General features: G+C 36.0%; 1 protein-coding gene and 1 non-coding gene across 3 annotated transcripts in view; one reads left to right on the top strand and one right to left on the bottom strand.

The window, feature by feature from the left end:
- The window catches only part of CFAP54 (cilia and flagella associated protein 54), a 300,842-nt gene that overhangs the window by 247,647 nt on the left and 38,430 nt on the right, over positions 1-14,765 (bottom strand). For both annotated transcript variants that reach the window (XM_059934750.1, XM_059934751.1), the window contains exons 9-15: positions 12,444-12,642; positions 10,221-10,402; positions 9,981-10,137; positions 8,956-9,041; positions 6,140-6,274; positions 4,833-4,983; positions 551-627 (exon numbers count right to left, since the gene is read on the bottom strand). In XM_059934750.1, the coding sequence (XP_059790733.1) occupies positions 551-627; positions 4,833-4,983; positions 6,140-6,274; positions 8,956-9,041; positions 9,981-10,137; positions 10,221-10,402; positions 12,444-12,642 (987 nt within the window). The remainder of the gene's footprint in view (positions 1-550; positions 628-4,832; positions 4,984-6,139; positions 6,275-8,955; positions 9,042-9,980; positions 10,138-10,220; positions 10,403-12,443; positions 12,643-14,765) is intronic.
- On the top strand, positions 1,033-1,139 carry LOC132373869 (U6 spliceosomal RNA). Its single transcript, XR_009505525.1, has one exon. It is a non-coding gene; the product is annotated as a U6 spliceosomal RNA (small nuclear RNA).

The raw sequence follows: 14,765 nt of genomic DNA, 5'->3' as shown, positions 1-14,765 counted from the left end.
TTACATACATGAGACAATTCCCTAGGCTCCCATTCAGATCTACAGGTCAACACAATCCATGATGTACAGAAATAATTCAAATATAGTAAGAAAACTATAATCAAAAAGAGGAATGGCCATTTGTCTCCCTATCTTCTATCTTCTCTTAAGCTAACATTCACTGAGAACTTGCCACGTGCCAGGGACTGTTCTAGGTGCATTTTAAGCAGGTAGTAACTAATTTAATCTGTCAGAGGTAAATGCTAAGTAGGACATCTCTGCTCTGTGAGTCTATGAATCACAACACATTCAAAATATCAATAGTAATGTAATTATAAATCCTCCTAAGATGCTTTATCTAGCTTATTTTTGGAGCTGATTAGATTTTTTTCTAAAGTAAAAACAAAACGTAGAAAAATGTCCATATAGTTCTCAATGTATACAGAAACAATAATTTCTCAGATATTAAATATTCAAAATTACTTCTATAATTAACCATTTACAAATTTAATATTATTTGAAAATTGAAATTCATGTTTTTAACTATATTTTCTAAAATATTTTGCAATACCTTTAATATTGGAAGAGTTTCCACACTCCCTTTTGGAGCCCCAAGGAATTCACTAGTCCCTTTCCTTAAAGGTATATCTGAAAAATAGAGAGAAAGAAAGAAAGAGAGGAAGAGAGGAAGGAAGGAAGGAAGGAAGGAAGGGGAGGAGGAAGGGAGGGAGGGAGAGAGGGAGGAAGGGAGGCAGGGAGGGAAGGAAGAGAAAAAGGAAAAGGAGGAGAATAAAAAGAGGAAAAATAGGAAGAGGAGGAGGAGAGAGTAGGAGAGAGAGAGAAACAAAGAGAAAGAAGGACCAGAGAAAATAAAAGGATGAAAGAGAAAAATGGAAATATAACAGTGAATCATAATCATAAAGAACATTATGCTAGTTATCTTTTTACCCATGATTTTAGAAATGATTCAACACTTAGAAGTTGAATAACAAATTATTTCTTCTACATAATTACATTTTGTCTTTATATAAGTTAATTTAAAAGCATCTTGTAGTGCTCACTTTGGCAGCACATATACTAAAATTGGAATGACACAGAGAAGATTAGCATGGCCCCTGCGCAAGGATGACACGCAAATTCGTGAAGTGTTCCATATTTTTAACACAGTATTATGAAGCAATTATACTCCAATAAAGATCTATTTAAATAAATTAATTAATTAAGTAAACTGAACACTATATTCAACTGTACACTTGAGTTTGAAATATAATCAAGATAATAAACCTATTCATCACTCCTAAAAATAAATAAATAAATAAATAAATAAATAAATAAATAAAAGCATCTTGTAATACAACAAACCAACTCAAAAAGCTTGATTATCAGCAAGGTTATATTATGGTAAAGAGATTGGTCTTTCTATATATTCTATAGAAAGTCCACTGAAAAGCATTCAGCAAATAACAGTAAATTTAGACAAATGTCAGAGAAGTCTGGCTTAAATTAGAAGAATATAAATAATAAAAATGTATATGGCAATGCTAGTTTCCTAGTCTAAAAATTATTCAGTAATTCCAATTAGACAATGAATTATTTAATAAACAGATGAATAAATAAACATCTTGAAGCAGATTATCATAATTAACATACAAAGAATGACTTGTACTTTGTGCTTTATGTGGCAATATGATAATGAGAATAACATTGTTGTAAAAGTTATAAAAATTTATATGTCTAAATGGGGACAACTGCTCATGACATAAATGTAGATGTTTTCAAATTTACAAATGGACTGTGCTCTAATATTGATTAGTTCTTTAGAAATGAAACATTTTAACAAAGGATCAGGAAAATAAATTGTATTTAGCCCATTTATAATTGAAGAATATAAAACAATAGTCTCCCAGAAGTAACTAGTAAACAAAATAATAAAATTGAATAAGAAATAGACATTTTTTTTAAAAAGTAATCATTGGACCTTTTGCTTCCAGTAACAGATAATCTGGAAACATTCTGCTGGCTAGGAACCTGGAAAAATACACTTTTTTTTTTTTTCATCTGCAAGCTAAGACGCTAATTTCAATACAGAGCCAGGATCTTGGGAAGGAAGTATCCTCCGGATCTTGGGAAGAGAGTCCAGGGACTAGAGCATGGCATTAGAGCTACTTTTCTCACTGAAGACTTTCATCAGTTCTGGAGAGGAAAGTTGAGAAGCTGAGTGGTACTTTGACAGCCTTCAGAGGACACAGCAACAGAGATTGGTATCCAGGGCCCACCAAGGGTGAAAAGCCAGAAGGGGCCACATCCTAGGAGTCAGAGTAACTGAAAATAGGTCGAAGAAAGAGCATCTCAGCTTTAAATTATCTTAATCTCTCAAATTGGAATAATGGGACCCTTGAGTAGTAGTGCCTACATGCATCTGGTAAAAGCAAGCATAAATCTTCCCTGGAAGAACAGATCATCTAAGGCTTCAAATTACTTTTATAAAATATTTAGCAAATATAGTATCTACCACATAATCAAAAATAACCAGAGTAACCAAATAGTCGATGCAGTAAGTTCTTCACTTAAGGTATCAATAGAATAAAAGCAGATGGAATGATAGAAGTTAGAAGCCCCTTCTGGCTTACTTACTCCTCCTCCAGTAACCTTCAACCAATGACAGATAAAGGTACAAATACCACAACCTCCCAGTTCTCTGAGGCATGTTCTATATAGTCTCCTAGAGGTCCCTTGTGGGAATAAGCGCTGTACCCACAACAGCAGCCTTCTCATGAACTTCCTGTACCTTGTACTCGCTTCCTTTCCTTCTCTGTCTCATTCCACCCCACCACCCTGCTTCCCTGGATCACATTCCAAATAAACTACTACACTCAACTCCCTGTCTCAGAATCTGCTTCTGGGGAAACCAACCTAGGAAAAGAGTCAAGCTGACAACACCTGAACTCACTGGTAAATCTTTACATCATAACAAGTGGGACAACCAGGCATTATGTGACTCCTGATGCAATGCAATAGGGAGTATGCATGAAGTATGCTCGCCAAAAAAAAATAAGATACTGGCAAGAATACTTTTTGAAAATATATCACTTGAATACAAGCAACCTGGTAGATCTAATTACCAGGTAGAGAAACAAGTTAATCAACACCACAAGGATAGAAACAGCCAAATCCAGTATGTGGGAAATCCTACAAGGGGATAATTCAATTTCTTCGGGAGTAAGGAGAGGGGGAACTGCTACAGGTTACAGAGAGAGACTCAAGAGACACATAAGAAAATAAAATGTGTGGGACTGTTTGGATCCTGATTGGAACAAACCAACTTAGGACATTTTTAATACAATCAGGGACATAGGAATTTTTTGCTTATTTTGTAAGGTGTAATAATAGTAACATGGTGGTTTTATAAAAAGAAAAAAAAACCTTATCTGTTAGATAGATAGACCAACACACAACACATACACGTGTATATGCTGAGGTATTTGCTGGTGAAATGACATGATGTTTGCTTTAAAACACTCCGGGAAAAAAGAAAGTGTTGTCAGGAGAGATGAAATAAGATTAACAAAATATGCATAATTATTGGTACTGGATGATGCATACTCAGTGACTTATTTCACCTGTCTATATTTGAAATTCTACATAATAAAAGTTTTTAAAAAGGGAAAAGCATTTTAAGACAGGATGTGTCAAAAACATGACTTCAAGCCACTGAAAGTGTTCGATAGCCAGAGACCTCTAACCAGTGGTCCTCAAGTTTTAACGTGTATCAAAATCTCCTGGTAAGCTAATGAGGACTAGGAAGGTCCAGGCTAGTTGAAGTATGATAAGCCTGGGCCTTGTATTTTTAACAAGTTCCCAAGTGATATTGATACCGATAAAAGTTTGACAACCATGGCTGTCAAATTCCATCTGCAAAGCTGCACTCAACAACCGAGAGCCAGATTAGCGAATCTCTGGGAAAACAATTATTACAATAATTATTACCAAATCCCTCACACGTCATACACACTCTGTAAATGGGGTGAAATAGGAAAGTAGACACCCACATGTCTCCCCCACCTCCTTTTCTATATGGGAGCTACCTAATGAAACAGATAATTCAGGGGTTCAACCACAGGTAGAAGAAAGAATGAGGAGGGCAGACCAATCCTCTGAGAGAAGGCACCTCCTGGAAGGAGAACAGAATAATGGCAGGAAGGGGTTGGGACAGGGAGAGGAGGAGAATGAGTGGGAAATGGGGGCAAACAGAGGAAGAAGATAAGAAGAAAGGGAAAAGAAGAGAGGCAACAGAATAAATGAAGAAAGAAGGAGAATTTTCAAAGGAGGGACTCAGAAGAGAGACTTAAAAAGGAGACAAAAGGTAGAAGGACATGGATCCATTCAACAAACATTCATCTGAGCTCCTCCTCTGTGTCAGGCAATGTGCTGGTACCAAGAATAAAATGGTGACCTGAACACGCTCTCTTCCTTCATGAAGCATCACTCTAGTGGGAAATGGAAGGGGAGGGAGTAGGACAAAAGGGAGGAGAGAAAAGAAAAAAGGAAGAATGGGGGAGGGAGAGAGACACGGGTAGGTGGACATGAGGAACAGAGAAGGGAAACATCTGAGTGAAGACAAGACACAAAGAGTTTCATCTGCCACTGAACCACAGAGCATATAACCTTTTTTTAACATCAACTTGGTCGAACCTACATTATTTCTATCTTTGATTATAAATCATCACTGAAGCACAATACTGAAATGCCTAGTTTCCATTAACAGATGTTAACCAGTAGTATGATTTATACTTATACATTCATATGTATATATATATATTAATGACCTCATATTTTTTCATTCAATATTTTACCTAGAAATTTTTTAAATTTTCTTCTTGGGTTTCCTAAAGACTCCAATATTTCACTTAATCGTAATGCGACCTCTGCCACCACCACAACATCAATGTCTTCCATTTTATAGCAGTGAATTATTTCATTTATCTGCCACAGAAGATAAACCCACTAAAAAGAGAAAATACACAGTATAATCAATTGAAAGTAACTACATTGTAGAAAGAGTCACATTTTTTAAAACTTAGCACTTCCTTGAAATCACCATCTTCTAATCATATGGAATATTATACAGGTACTCCTCCTTATAGTTGATCTTAATTATAAGTAATATAAAGATAAATAATCCTAATAAGATGATATTTAATGATCCATCTGTTGATATAAATTCACAAAGAAGATTTACTTAAGCTTATAGTCTGCATATCTACAGCCATAATGGAAAATTTATCATATGGTATATATATATGTATATATACACACACATACATATATGTATACATATATGTATATGTATATATATATACATATATATACGTGTATATATATATACATATATATACGTATATATATATACGTATATATATATATCAGTGAAGATTATCTGTATCTTCAAAATTCTCATTCTCCCTGCAAAAAGCAGCGGTTAAGATCACTATCAAAGGCCTCCAAAATAGTGAGGGAGAAGCAGGTGTTTCAAGTTCCATGCTGGGTGCCTTGGAAGCTGTCTTTCATGTCTATAACCCCAAAGCTTAGCACATAAAATTAGCCATCACAGTTTGGGAGCTAAAATGAGAAAACAACATTTATGCACCCACATCATTAGTTTATTAGACTATATGATGAAATCATGCCCATGCAACCTTATGTAGCTAATCTTAGGAGGCCTCAGAATCATAGAAGACTGTGTTATTGTTAAAATATTCTCTCCTAAGTTTCCAGGTTATAATATTCACCTGTTCAACTTTCTCCTTTCCAAAGGAGCTCAAAAATATACTATTGATATTATTACAAAAAAAACTGAAATGCCTTACTTGTATTTTCTATTATTAACCTTCTTAATGAATATACCCAAGTTCATATAACCTTAAACATACTGTATTTACTCCTCCCTTAAAAACCTGAAACACCTCCCTACTTCCCAAAATTAAATTGGGGCAGAAGTGCAGGGAATACACTTAAAGGAAAGGCTCACTCACCACTACACTTAAAGAATAGTATTGATAATTATGCGGTGGGTAAATAGGGAAAATTTAGGTTTGAAATGTGCATCACAAATTAAATTAGCAATAACAAAAAGCATATGAAGAGAAACAAAAAGGAATACTTTATTAGTACTGATTTTCTGGGTGAACTTTGCATAGTCATTTCTGGACACATTGACCCGCTGAATTCCTACTTTGCATTTCTGCCAAAGGAACATTATCATGTCCACAACGATTTCTTTATCAGGCTGAGCATTCTGAAAACAAAAGTGGTAAAGTAAATTGATAAGAACAGTAAGATATAGAGATATAGGTATACAACATTTAATGTGTGCCAGGCAACATTCTCAGAGCTTGATACTTACTGCAGTGAACTGAATGTCTGTGTCAACTCAAAATTCTTATGGTGAATTCCTAACTCCCAAAGCAATGGTATTAGGAGGTGCCTTTAGGAGGCAACTGGTATGAGGGTGGGGCCCTCATGAATGAGAATAGCGCCCTTATAAAAGGGACCCCAGAAAGAGAGTGAGAGACTCCTTTCTGCCAAGTGAAGACACAGCAAGAAGACAGCCATCTATGAACCAGGAGGCAGATGACGCCTTGGTGGTGGATTTCTCAGCCTCCAGAACTGTGAGAAATAAATGTTTGTTGTGTAAGCCAACCAGTCTATAGTATCTTTGTTATAGAAGCTCGAATAGACTAAGACATATACCAGCTCATTTAATCCTCATAACAACCTATGAAGTGACTACTATTACTATGATCTCCACTTTACAGATGAGCAAACTGAAGCACAACAAGATGAAGTGGTTTTTCCTAAGATAAAATGAAAGAAAGTAGCAGAGCCAGGATTCAAACCCAAGCAGTCTAGCTCTAGAGACCTCACTCTTAACTGCTCTAGGTTACTTGACCTCTCTAAAAAGAACAGGTCCAAATATTTTTAGGCAAATTATGTAAACCTACCAGTTTCAGACAGATTTGAAGTGTGTACATACTTCTTTCTTTTTAAAATTTCTGTATTAAAATAATAAAGAAGGGACTTCCCTGGTGGCGCAGTGGTTAAGAATCCGCCTGCCAAGGCAGGGGACACGATTTAATCCCTGGTCCAGAAAGATCCCACATACCGCGAAGCAACTAAGCCCGTGCGCCACAACTACTGAGCCTGAGCTCTAGAGCCCATGAGCCACAGCTACTGAGCCCGTATGCCACAACTACTGAAGACTGCATGCCTAGAGCCCATGCTCTGCAACAAGAGAAGCCACCGCAATGAGAAGCTCACGCACCACAACAAAGAGTAGCCCCCGCTCGCCGCAACTAGAGAAAGCCCACTGGCAGCAAGAAAGACCCAACGCAGCCAAAAATAAATAAATACATACATACATACATACATACTAATCAAGAATGGAGAGGTGGAGAAACTAGTAAGGGGAGAGGGAATGGGGAGCTGGGAAAGGTTATGGAAAAGAAGAAAAGAGAGACATGAAGGAACTAAACCGAACATCACATTGGATATCAACAGATGACCCAAATCAAGTATATCTCCTCTCAGTTCACTTACTTTGGCTCTTTCCAAAAGAAAAATAAAGTTATTCACTATATATGAACTAGAAAGATAATGAGTTTATCATTAAAATGTATCAAGCCTCGAGCTCCTTTGGGGCAGATCTAAGACTTATTTCGAATACGCGGTACCTTAGTACAGTGCTTGGGAACATAACAGAGCTCAAAAAATGTTTACTGAATTGAACTGAACTAAGATACACATGGTTTTTTAAAAAGCAGAAAGATGAAAATTTCATTCGCTTTTCAGCCTTGATTGGAATTTTTTGGTTTGGTTTGCCCACTATAATAAGTATATTTGCTATCAAATACCTTTCTTTCAAAAATTAAACACCTGTCACAGGTTATAACAAACTAATAAATGAAGGAATAGAAAATATTATAAGAGTGGAACTTCTCAAGTCCCTTACTGTGTTTCACTTGCCTGAACAATAGTTAATACAATGCTCTATAACTGTGGTTTTCAAACATTTTTTTATAACAGTAAAACCAAATTTTCCAAGGAAATTCCCTCAGAATCTCAACATTGTATACAAAAACTAATAGGAACAGCTTAGGGTGTTATGACCTAAAGCTGGCTCCTGAGGAGCCTCAGAGAAGCTCTTGGGGGGGGGGGGGGTCCCTGGAATTCAGTTTAAAACCAGTGCTGTACTAGTTTTGCTTAAATATCCATACCCACAAATCGTCATTTCTAAATACTGGCCATTGTGTGCTAAGTGACTCCAAATAATAACCAGGCTTTGTACTCAGGGACTGGAAAGCAGTATTTTAAGAACATTAACTCTCACTAAAACCACTGCCTCATTTCCTTCATCATTAGAAATATAGTTAGCCTCCTCAGTGCTTTGTGTCCACCTAGAGGGGTAGGATAGGGAGGGTGGGAGAGAGAAGCAAGAGGGAGGAGATATGGGGATGTATGTATATGTAGAGCTGATTCACTTTGTTATACAGCAGAAACTAACACACCATTGTAAAGCAATTATACTCCAATAAAGATGTTAAAAAAAAATGCAAGAAAGAAGAAAAACTATACGTATATACAAGAAAAAAATAAGAAAATCATATGTTAGAGAAAATAGATGGTAGAACGAGTCTTACATTTAAGAATAAATCTGGCAAAAAAAAAAAAAAAAAGAAAAAGAAATACAGCTAGACTTGGAATTTCCCAAGAAGGAAGAGACTGATGCCCAAAATGATGACAATAATAAAAACAGATTTAAAATTACAAGTCAGGATATAAATCGATCTCTTCTTCTAATGATTAAACAATACAGAATTTCAGCAAGGTAAAATTCCTGTGATTTTTAAATCTGGCTTTAAATTAAGTAAAAGAGCCTCCTTTGACACCATTACAAATTATCCAAAATAGCTTTTTCACCTGTTGAGGGCCACAGACACAGGAATACAAGGTTGCCGCCAAATGGAAAATGTCTTCTGAATATCCACAAGTCTTCACAGAAGTATCTCAATTTATAAAATACAGGAAAATGAAACAAAAAATTTCATTACAAAATTTCAAATAGAAAAGGCATAGAAACACGAATTCTACAAAAGTGACATAAATGATATCTGGGCAAATAGTATATCAATAAGACACTTTAAATGCTTCTGTGTGAAAACTAACCTAAGTAGGCTCTAATTCAATTAAAATGGACTATTAATATTTTCATTAATCTGTAATCTGTATGCCAACTATGTCCATAATGGAATTGAGAAGGTTTATAATATTAAAACATATAGGGCAGTTGAAATAAAAATAACAAAGGTATCTATTCAGAAACCATTAGAAGGAAAAAATAAAGCATCATTACTTGGTACAAATTATTTACCACAATTTAGCAGCCATTCAGTGCCTTAAGAAGAGATGATAAAACATAAAAGTATAGGATTAAATAATTCTCTAAAAAACAGAGGCTGCAGATTTTCAATTATATACACAATGACTTTTAAGCTGTAAAAAATTTTAGAATGGAAAACTCTGCATGCTGGAAACAGAGAGGAGACCACCAAACCCTCCCTTACCAAAGTGAACTGATAGACTTGATTTGCTGCCCTGCTGGCCTCTCATTGATAAGGCGGCAGTTAAGTAGAGCCTCATTCTTCTACTCAAAACCATGACTCAAAATAAAATCCAGCATCCTTACAAGGCCTAGGAACCTGCAAGACCAGGCACCCAGCTATTTCCCTGAGCTCACCTCCTACCGCATTCTCAAATGCCAGCACCACCACTAGTGCACTCCAACCATACATGCCTCCTTGCTATTCTTTCAACAATCAAGCACACTCTCACTCAGGGCCTCTGCACTTCCTGCTCCCTCTGCCTTGAACATTCTTTCTCTCACCTCACCTGTAGAGAGCATATAAAGTCATCTTAATTTTTCAGAAATGCAAATAAATACTCACCATGAAGAGCAATTTTTTTAACGTAAACTTGACCTCCTTTGTAGTTTTCGAGGGGAAAGATCAAACCTTTGTTTCTCTTTACGTTGATTAAAGGTTCTATTGCAATAAGAAGAATTAAATCTTTCTCTGCTTTCTTTGACTCTGGATCATCCTGCCTCTAAGAAAAGTATATCCCACAATTAATTACGTCAACGTCATGTTAATAAAATAAAAACAAAGTAATTATTTTGCATATAGTACCTGGAGAAAATCAATAAGCTGCCCAGCTGCAGATTCAAATAAACTCCATTCCTCGTAAGTAAAAGCTAGTTTTATAAATTTCACGGCAGCATCCATAGAAATAACATTTTTCCTTCTTATAATAAGTTCCAGAAGAGAAGATTTTGGAAAATCAAGCATGCCATCTGCACTGGTATTTGACACTAGAAAAGGAAAGAGAGGGGTTTGGATGTCATTTGTGCAAAGAAATATTTACTACCTATTAAATATCAGACACTGCCAGGCTAGGTAAACAATGGAAAAGACGCAAACACAACCCCTACCTTCACAGAGCTCGCACGCAGGTGGGGGTAACAAGGAATCTTAGGGGGCAAATACCTTGGTGCTGTGCGGACAAGTAAGAAAGGCATCAGACAGAGGTTTGGAGTAGGAGGTCGGTCAGGGAAGGCCAGCCCAGAGGGAGGAACATGGAATCTCAAAAAGAGAGGATTAGCAAGAGTTAACTAGTGAAACAGACAGCTAGATATTACAGACTGGGAGCTCGGAAAAGAGATCTCAAATAGGGATATAGCTTTAGAGTCATCATTACATATCCACAGCAAATGGGCAACAGACAGCTGCCTAGGACAGAGCAGCAAGGAACCCCAACAAGTAAGAGAAGGGCTGCGGGAGCAAAGGCTGCCAGGGAGAGCGTTTAAAGAGAAAGGAGTAGTCAACAGCAACAAATACTATAGAGAGCAAAGGGAAGAAAAACTCTGACTTTCAAATTGAACAAGAAGAAGGTTGTCCCTGACACTCTCTGTCCACGACAGAAGACCGCCAAGTACAAGCAGGAAGGAAAGAATTTGGGACAGTGAAAACAGACAATTCCTTCAAGAAATCTGACTCTAACAAGAAGAAGAAATACAGGGGAGGAAGCTGGATAGGGATGAAGGGCAGTTTGCAGAGATGAGGCCCAAAGACCTAAAGAGGAGGAGAAGGAACATTCCTTCCACTTTAATGACAGACAGTGGACGAAGGTAAATTTTCAGGTGTGGGTGAAGGAAGTCAAGGGAATTCTCCTCTGAGATCTTGTATCTTCCTTGTGAGGAAAAGATGAGCCCAAACTGCGGCACAGAGGCTCCGTGCCCTGAGATGGGTGCACACGTGCACACACACACGCACATCCTAAGCTCACTTAGATGATCATGATGATGTTATAGACAATTTTGTGAAAATTTTAAAATATAGATAAAATCAAAGTACTATTTACCAAACAGAGGATTTTCTTTAAAGGAAAAGAAATTCTAAATCATTTTATATCTATGGAAGAAATGTAATCCATAGTTAAAAACATTTCCACAAAGAGAATTCCAGGTCCAAATGCCTTCACCAGCGAATTCAAACATTTGGGGAGAAATAACACAAATCTGACGCAAACTCCTCCAGATAATAGAAAAAGAGGGCAGAACTCTCAACTCTTATTATGAGGCAAACATGACCTTGAGAGCAAAACCCAAAAATGATATTATAAGAAAGGAAATCTCTCTCATGAACAGAGAAGCAGAAATATTAAACACTAGCAAGAAAATCAAGCAATATATCAAAAGGATAATCCTCACCGCCAGATTAAGTTTATTCCAAAAATATGGAGTAATTAAAAATTAGATAAGCAATCAATGTAATGTACCACATTAATAGAAATAAAAGACAAATTCAATCGATTAACTCAATAAATCTCAATAAACCCATAAAAAGGATTTTGATAAAATTCAACAACTATTCAGGATTAAAAACAAACAAAACTCTTAGCAAACCAAGAATAAAAGAAACTTCATTAATCTCAAACAGGGTATCTAAAAATAGCCTTCAGCAAATATCAATATTAATGATAAAATACTGAAAGCTTTCCATCTGAGATCATAAATGAGACAAGGATATCTGCTATCACCACTGCCATCCCATGTTTTACTGGAGAGCCTATCCAGTGCAAAATAAGTCAAGAAAGGCAAGAAAGAAGAAATTAAAAGGTTAAGAATGAGAAAGAAACATAATTGTCATTATTCACAGATAATATGATTGTATACATAAAAAGTCCAAAAGAAAATCTACTAATACATTATTTGAATTATCCATTGAGTCTAGCAAGGTTGCTGAATTCAAGATCAATAAAAATCGGTATCAGTTTCTTAGGTATGGACTACCGTGCTAAAATTTTTGTTATTCATGTTCTACCATAAAATATTATTTTAACAACATATTTACTTATTAAAAGTTCTTTTCCTGCTATAAACAGTTCTGAGACAACATCATGAACTTCTACTTCATCTGTAACAACGGGACCAGTTTGTAGTGTTCGCCGGTTTGAGTCAGAGAGAGCCTCCAAGACAGCCAGAAACCGGGATGCAGTGCTATCAAACATCTCATCCAACAACCGTTCTGTGACAGTACGTGGCCACGGCAACTGGAATAAAAAAAAAAAAAAAATACAGCTCACTTTTTTAAAGTTCTGCAATGTTTGATAGTATAAGGCGAAGACAAGTAAGGTGTGCTTCATTAACGCTAAAAGAGAGTGGTTGGTCTAGTGATGAGATGACTGCTTTTACGGTTTTCATTTTTTGAGGTGTCACTCCAGACTTTATTAAAGTTTATGTCATGCTGCCATTACATCAAAAACGTTGCCATCTCTTTATATGTTTGTGTTTCCAAAGCAGCCTAAAAAGGCTGTTTATTAATAAATGGCAACATCAGTCTCCATATGGTTTGTGGTACCTCCATTACAGCCTTTAGGAACTGACACTCAAACTTTGGTTGCCTCAAAATCTCTCAGGAGCTCTTTTTAGATTCACAGACCAAATCTCCAGAGATTCAGTGAGTCTGGGTGGGACATTTTTAGTAAACACTGGAGGAAATTCTAATGCAGAAGGTCCCCAAACGCAAATTTGAAACACTATTTTATAGTATAAATAACAGGTCTTACGGTAGCTAACTCTAAAGAAGAGTTGACCAGCTGTATACAAGTAAGCCAGAGCCAGTTAGAGCCGCGCGCGAATCCCTAGCCACTGTGCTTTGTGTCGGCCCAGAATGATTTCACCCCAAGCACACGTCCTGCCTCCACACTTTAGTCTTCTCTCTGACAAATGACCTGTTCTCTGTACTTAGATTACCAGGAAACAAGAAAGGTAGCTCTACTTGGCTTTTCTAGAATCCATGTCCAGTTAGAGGATATCCATATTTCCCACGATTTCCTTGCTTCATTCCTCTTCCTGGGGCAAAGTCAGAAAGACGGAAAAGCAAAAGCAGGGATAAAGCTGCTTTGGACTATTTTTCCCCAAACAAAAACTTCCCTGCTTATTAGCTTCTATGCGCTTTCAACCCTTAGGTTAACTGATATGTTAAAAACCTCAGTAAAGCTTAAGCTTCATGCTCTGCCCTCTCTTGCTTTACAAACAGATGTCAGGGTTTCTTCTAAGATGTTTGCTATGGGTTAAAACAGAGCTTTAAAAAATTATATTTGAACAGCATAATACACTTTCTAATAATTAGAAGCATTCAAAATGAAATGGTAAAACCCAAATAAATTACAGTGAAATTGTTTTTTAAAACATCCTAGAAAAACCAGCAAAAAGTGAACTAGGGCTATAGATTTATCAGAGCTATAGATGAAAAACAAGCAAAAGATTTTAAAATATAAATATTTAAAAGATCTACAAAAAAATATTTAAAGCTAATGCAATTTAAAAAACACTGGATTGTCAAGCATGACAAGCAAAATATTAATCTTTATAAAAACAATGAGCCTGGTGGTGGGATGAATTGGGAGATTGGGATTGACATATATACACTAATATGTATAAAATAGATAACTAATAAGAACCTGCTGTATAAAAAAATAAAATAAAATTCAAAAAACAAAAACCGTAGGCATAATGAAAAAAAAATGAGCCTATTCAAATACATTTTAAAAATTAAAATCTCTAGTAGATAAATGGTCAAAGCTGTAAAAGATAATTCACCTGAAAAGAAAATATAAAGAGTAAACACAAATATAAGGGAAAGTTGGATCAAAATAATAAAGTTAAAACAAGCCACTTTATGAAAACTGAATTATTTTAAAAATTAAGAAATAATAATAATATCAAAATGATAATAGCTTGTGGTGAAACTGGTACATGTGGGTTGTCACCTTGGAGTACTCGTTTCGGAAATCAATTTGGCAATATATATCAAGAGAAATAAAAGTGTTTGTAACATTATTCAAATTCTACACCATGAATTTTGCCCACAGGAAATAAAAGAAAGAAAAAATAATATACCTGAAGATGTTGATTACAGCAATATTTATAACAGCAAAGAATAGGAAAACAACTAAAATACTAGTAATAAAAAGTATTAGACAAATCCTGGTACATGTACTGCATAGGATATACTAAACCATCTTTTAAATTGTCAAGATGGATGAGAAGCTGAACGATATAACCCATGCAGTCAGTTCCAACCCTAAACACCATGGCTTCCATGACATCGGTGCCATGAGATGTATTATGTTAATTCCCCAACATAATACATCCACCCCATTCAAGCTCA

This window comes from Balaenoptera ricei, chromosome 10 (genome assembly GCF_028023285.1).
Source record: "Balaenoptera ricei isolate mBalRic1 chromosome 10, mBalRic1.hap2, whole genome shotgun sequence".
Taxonomy (NCBI): domain Eukaryota; kingdom Metazoa; phylum Chordata; class Mammalia; order Artiodactyla; family Balaenopteridae; genus Balaenoptera; species Balaenoptera ricei.
This window is presented reverse-complemented; position numbering and strand designations above follow the sequence as displayed.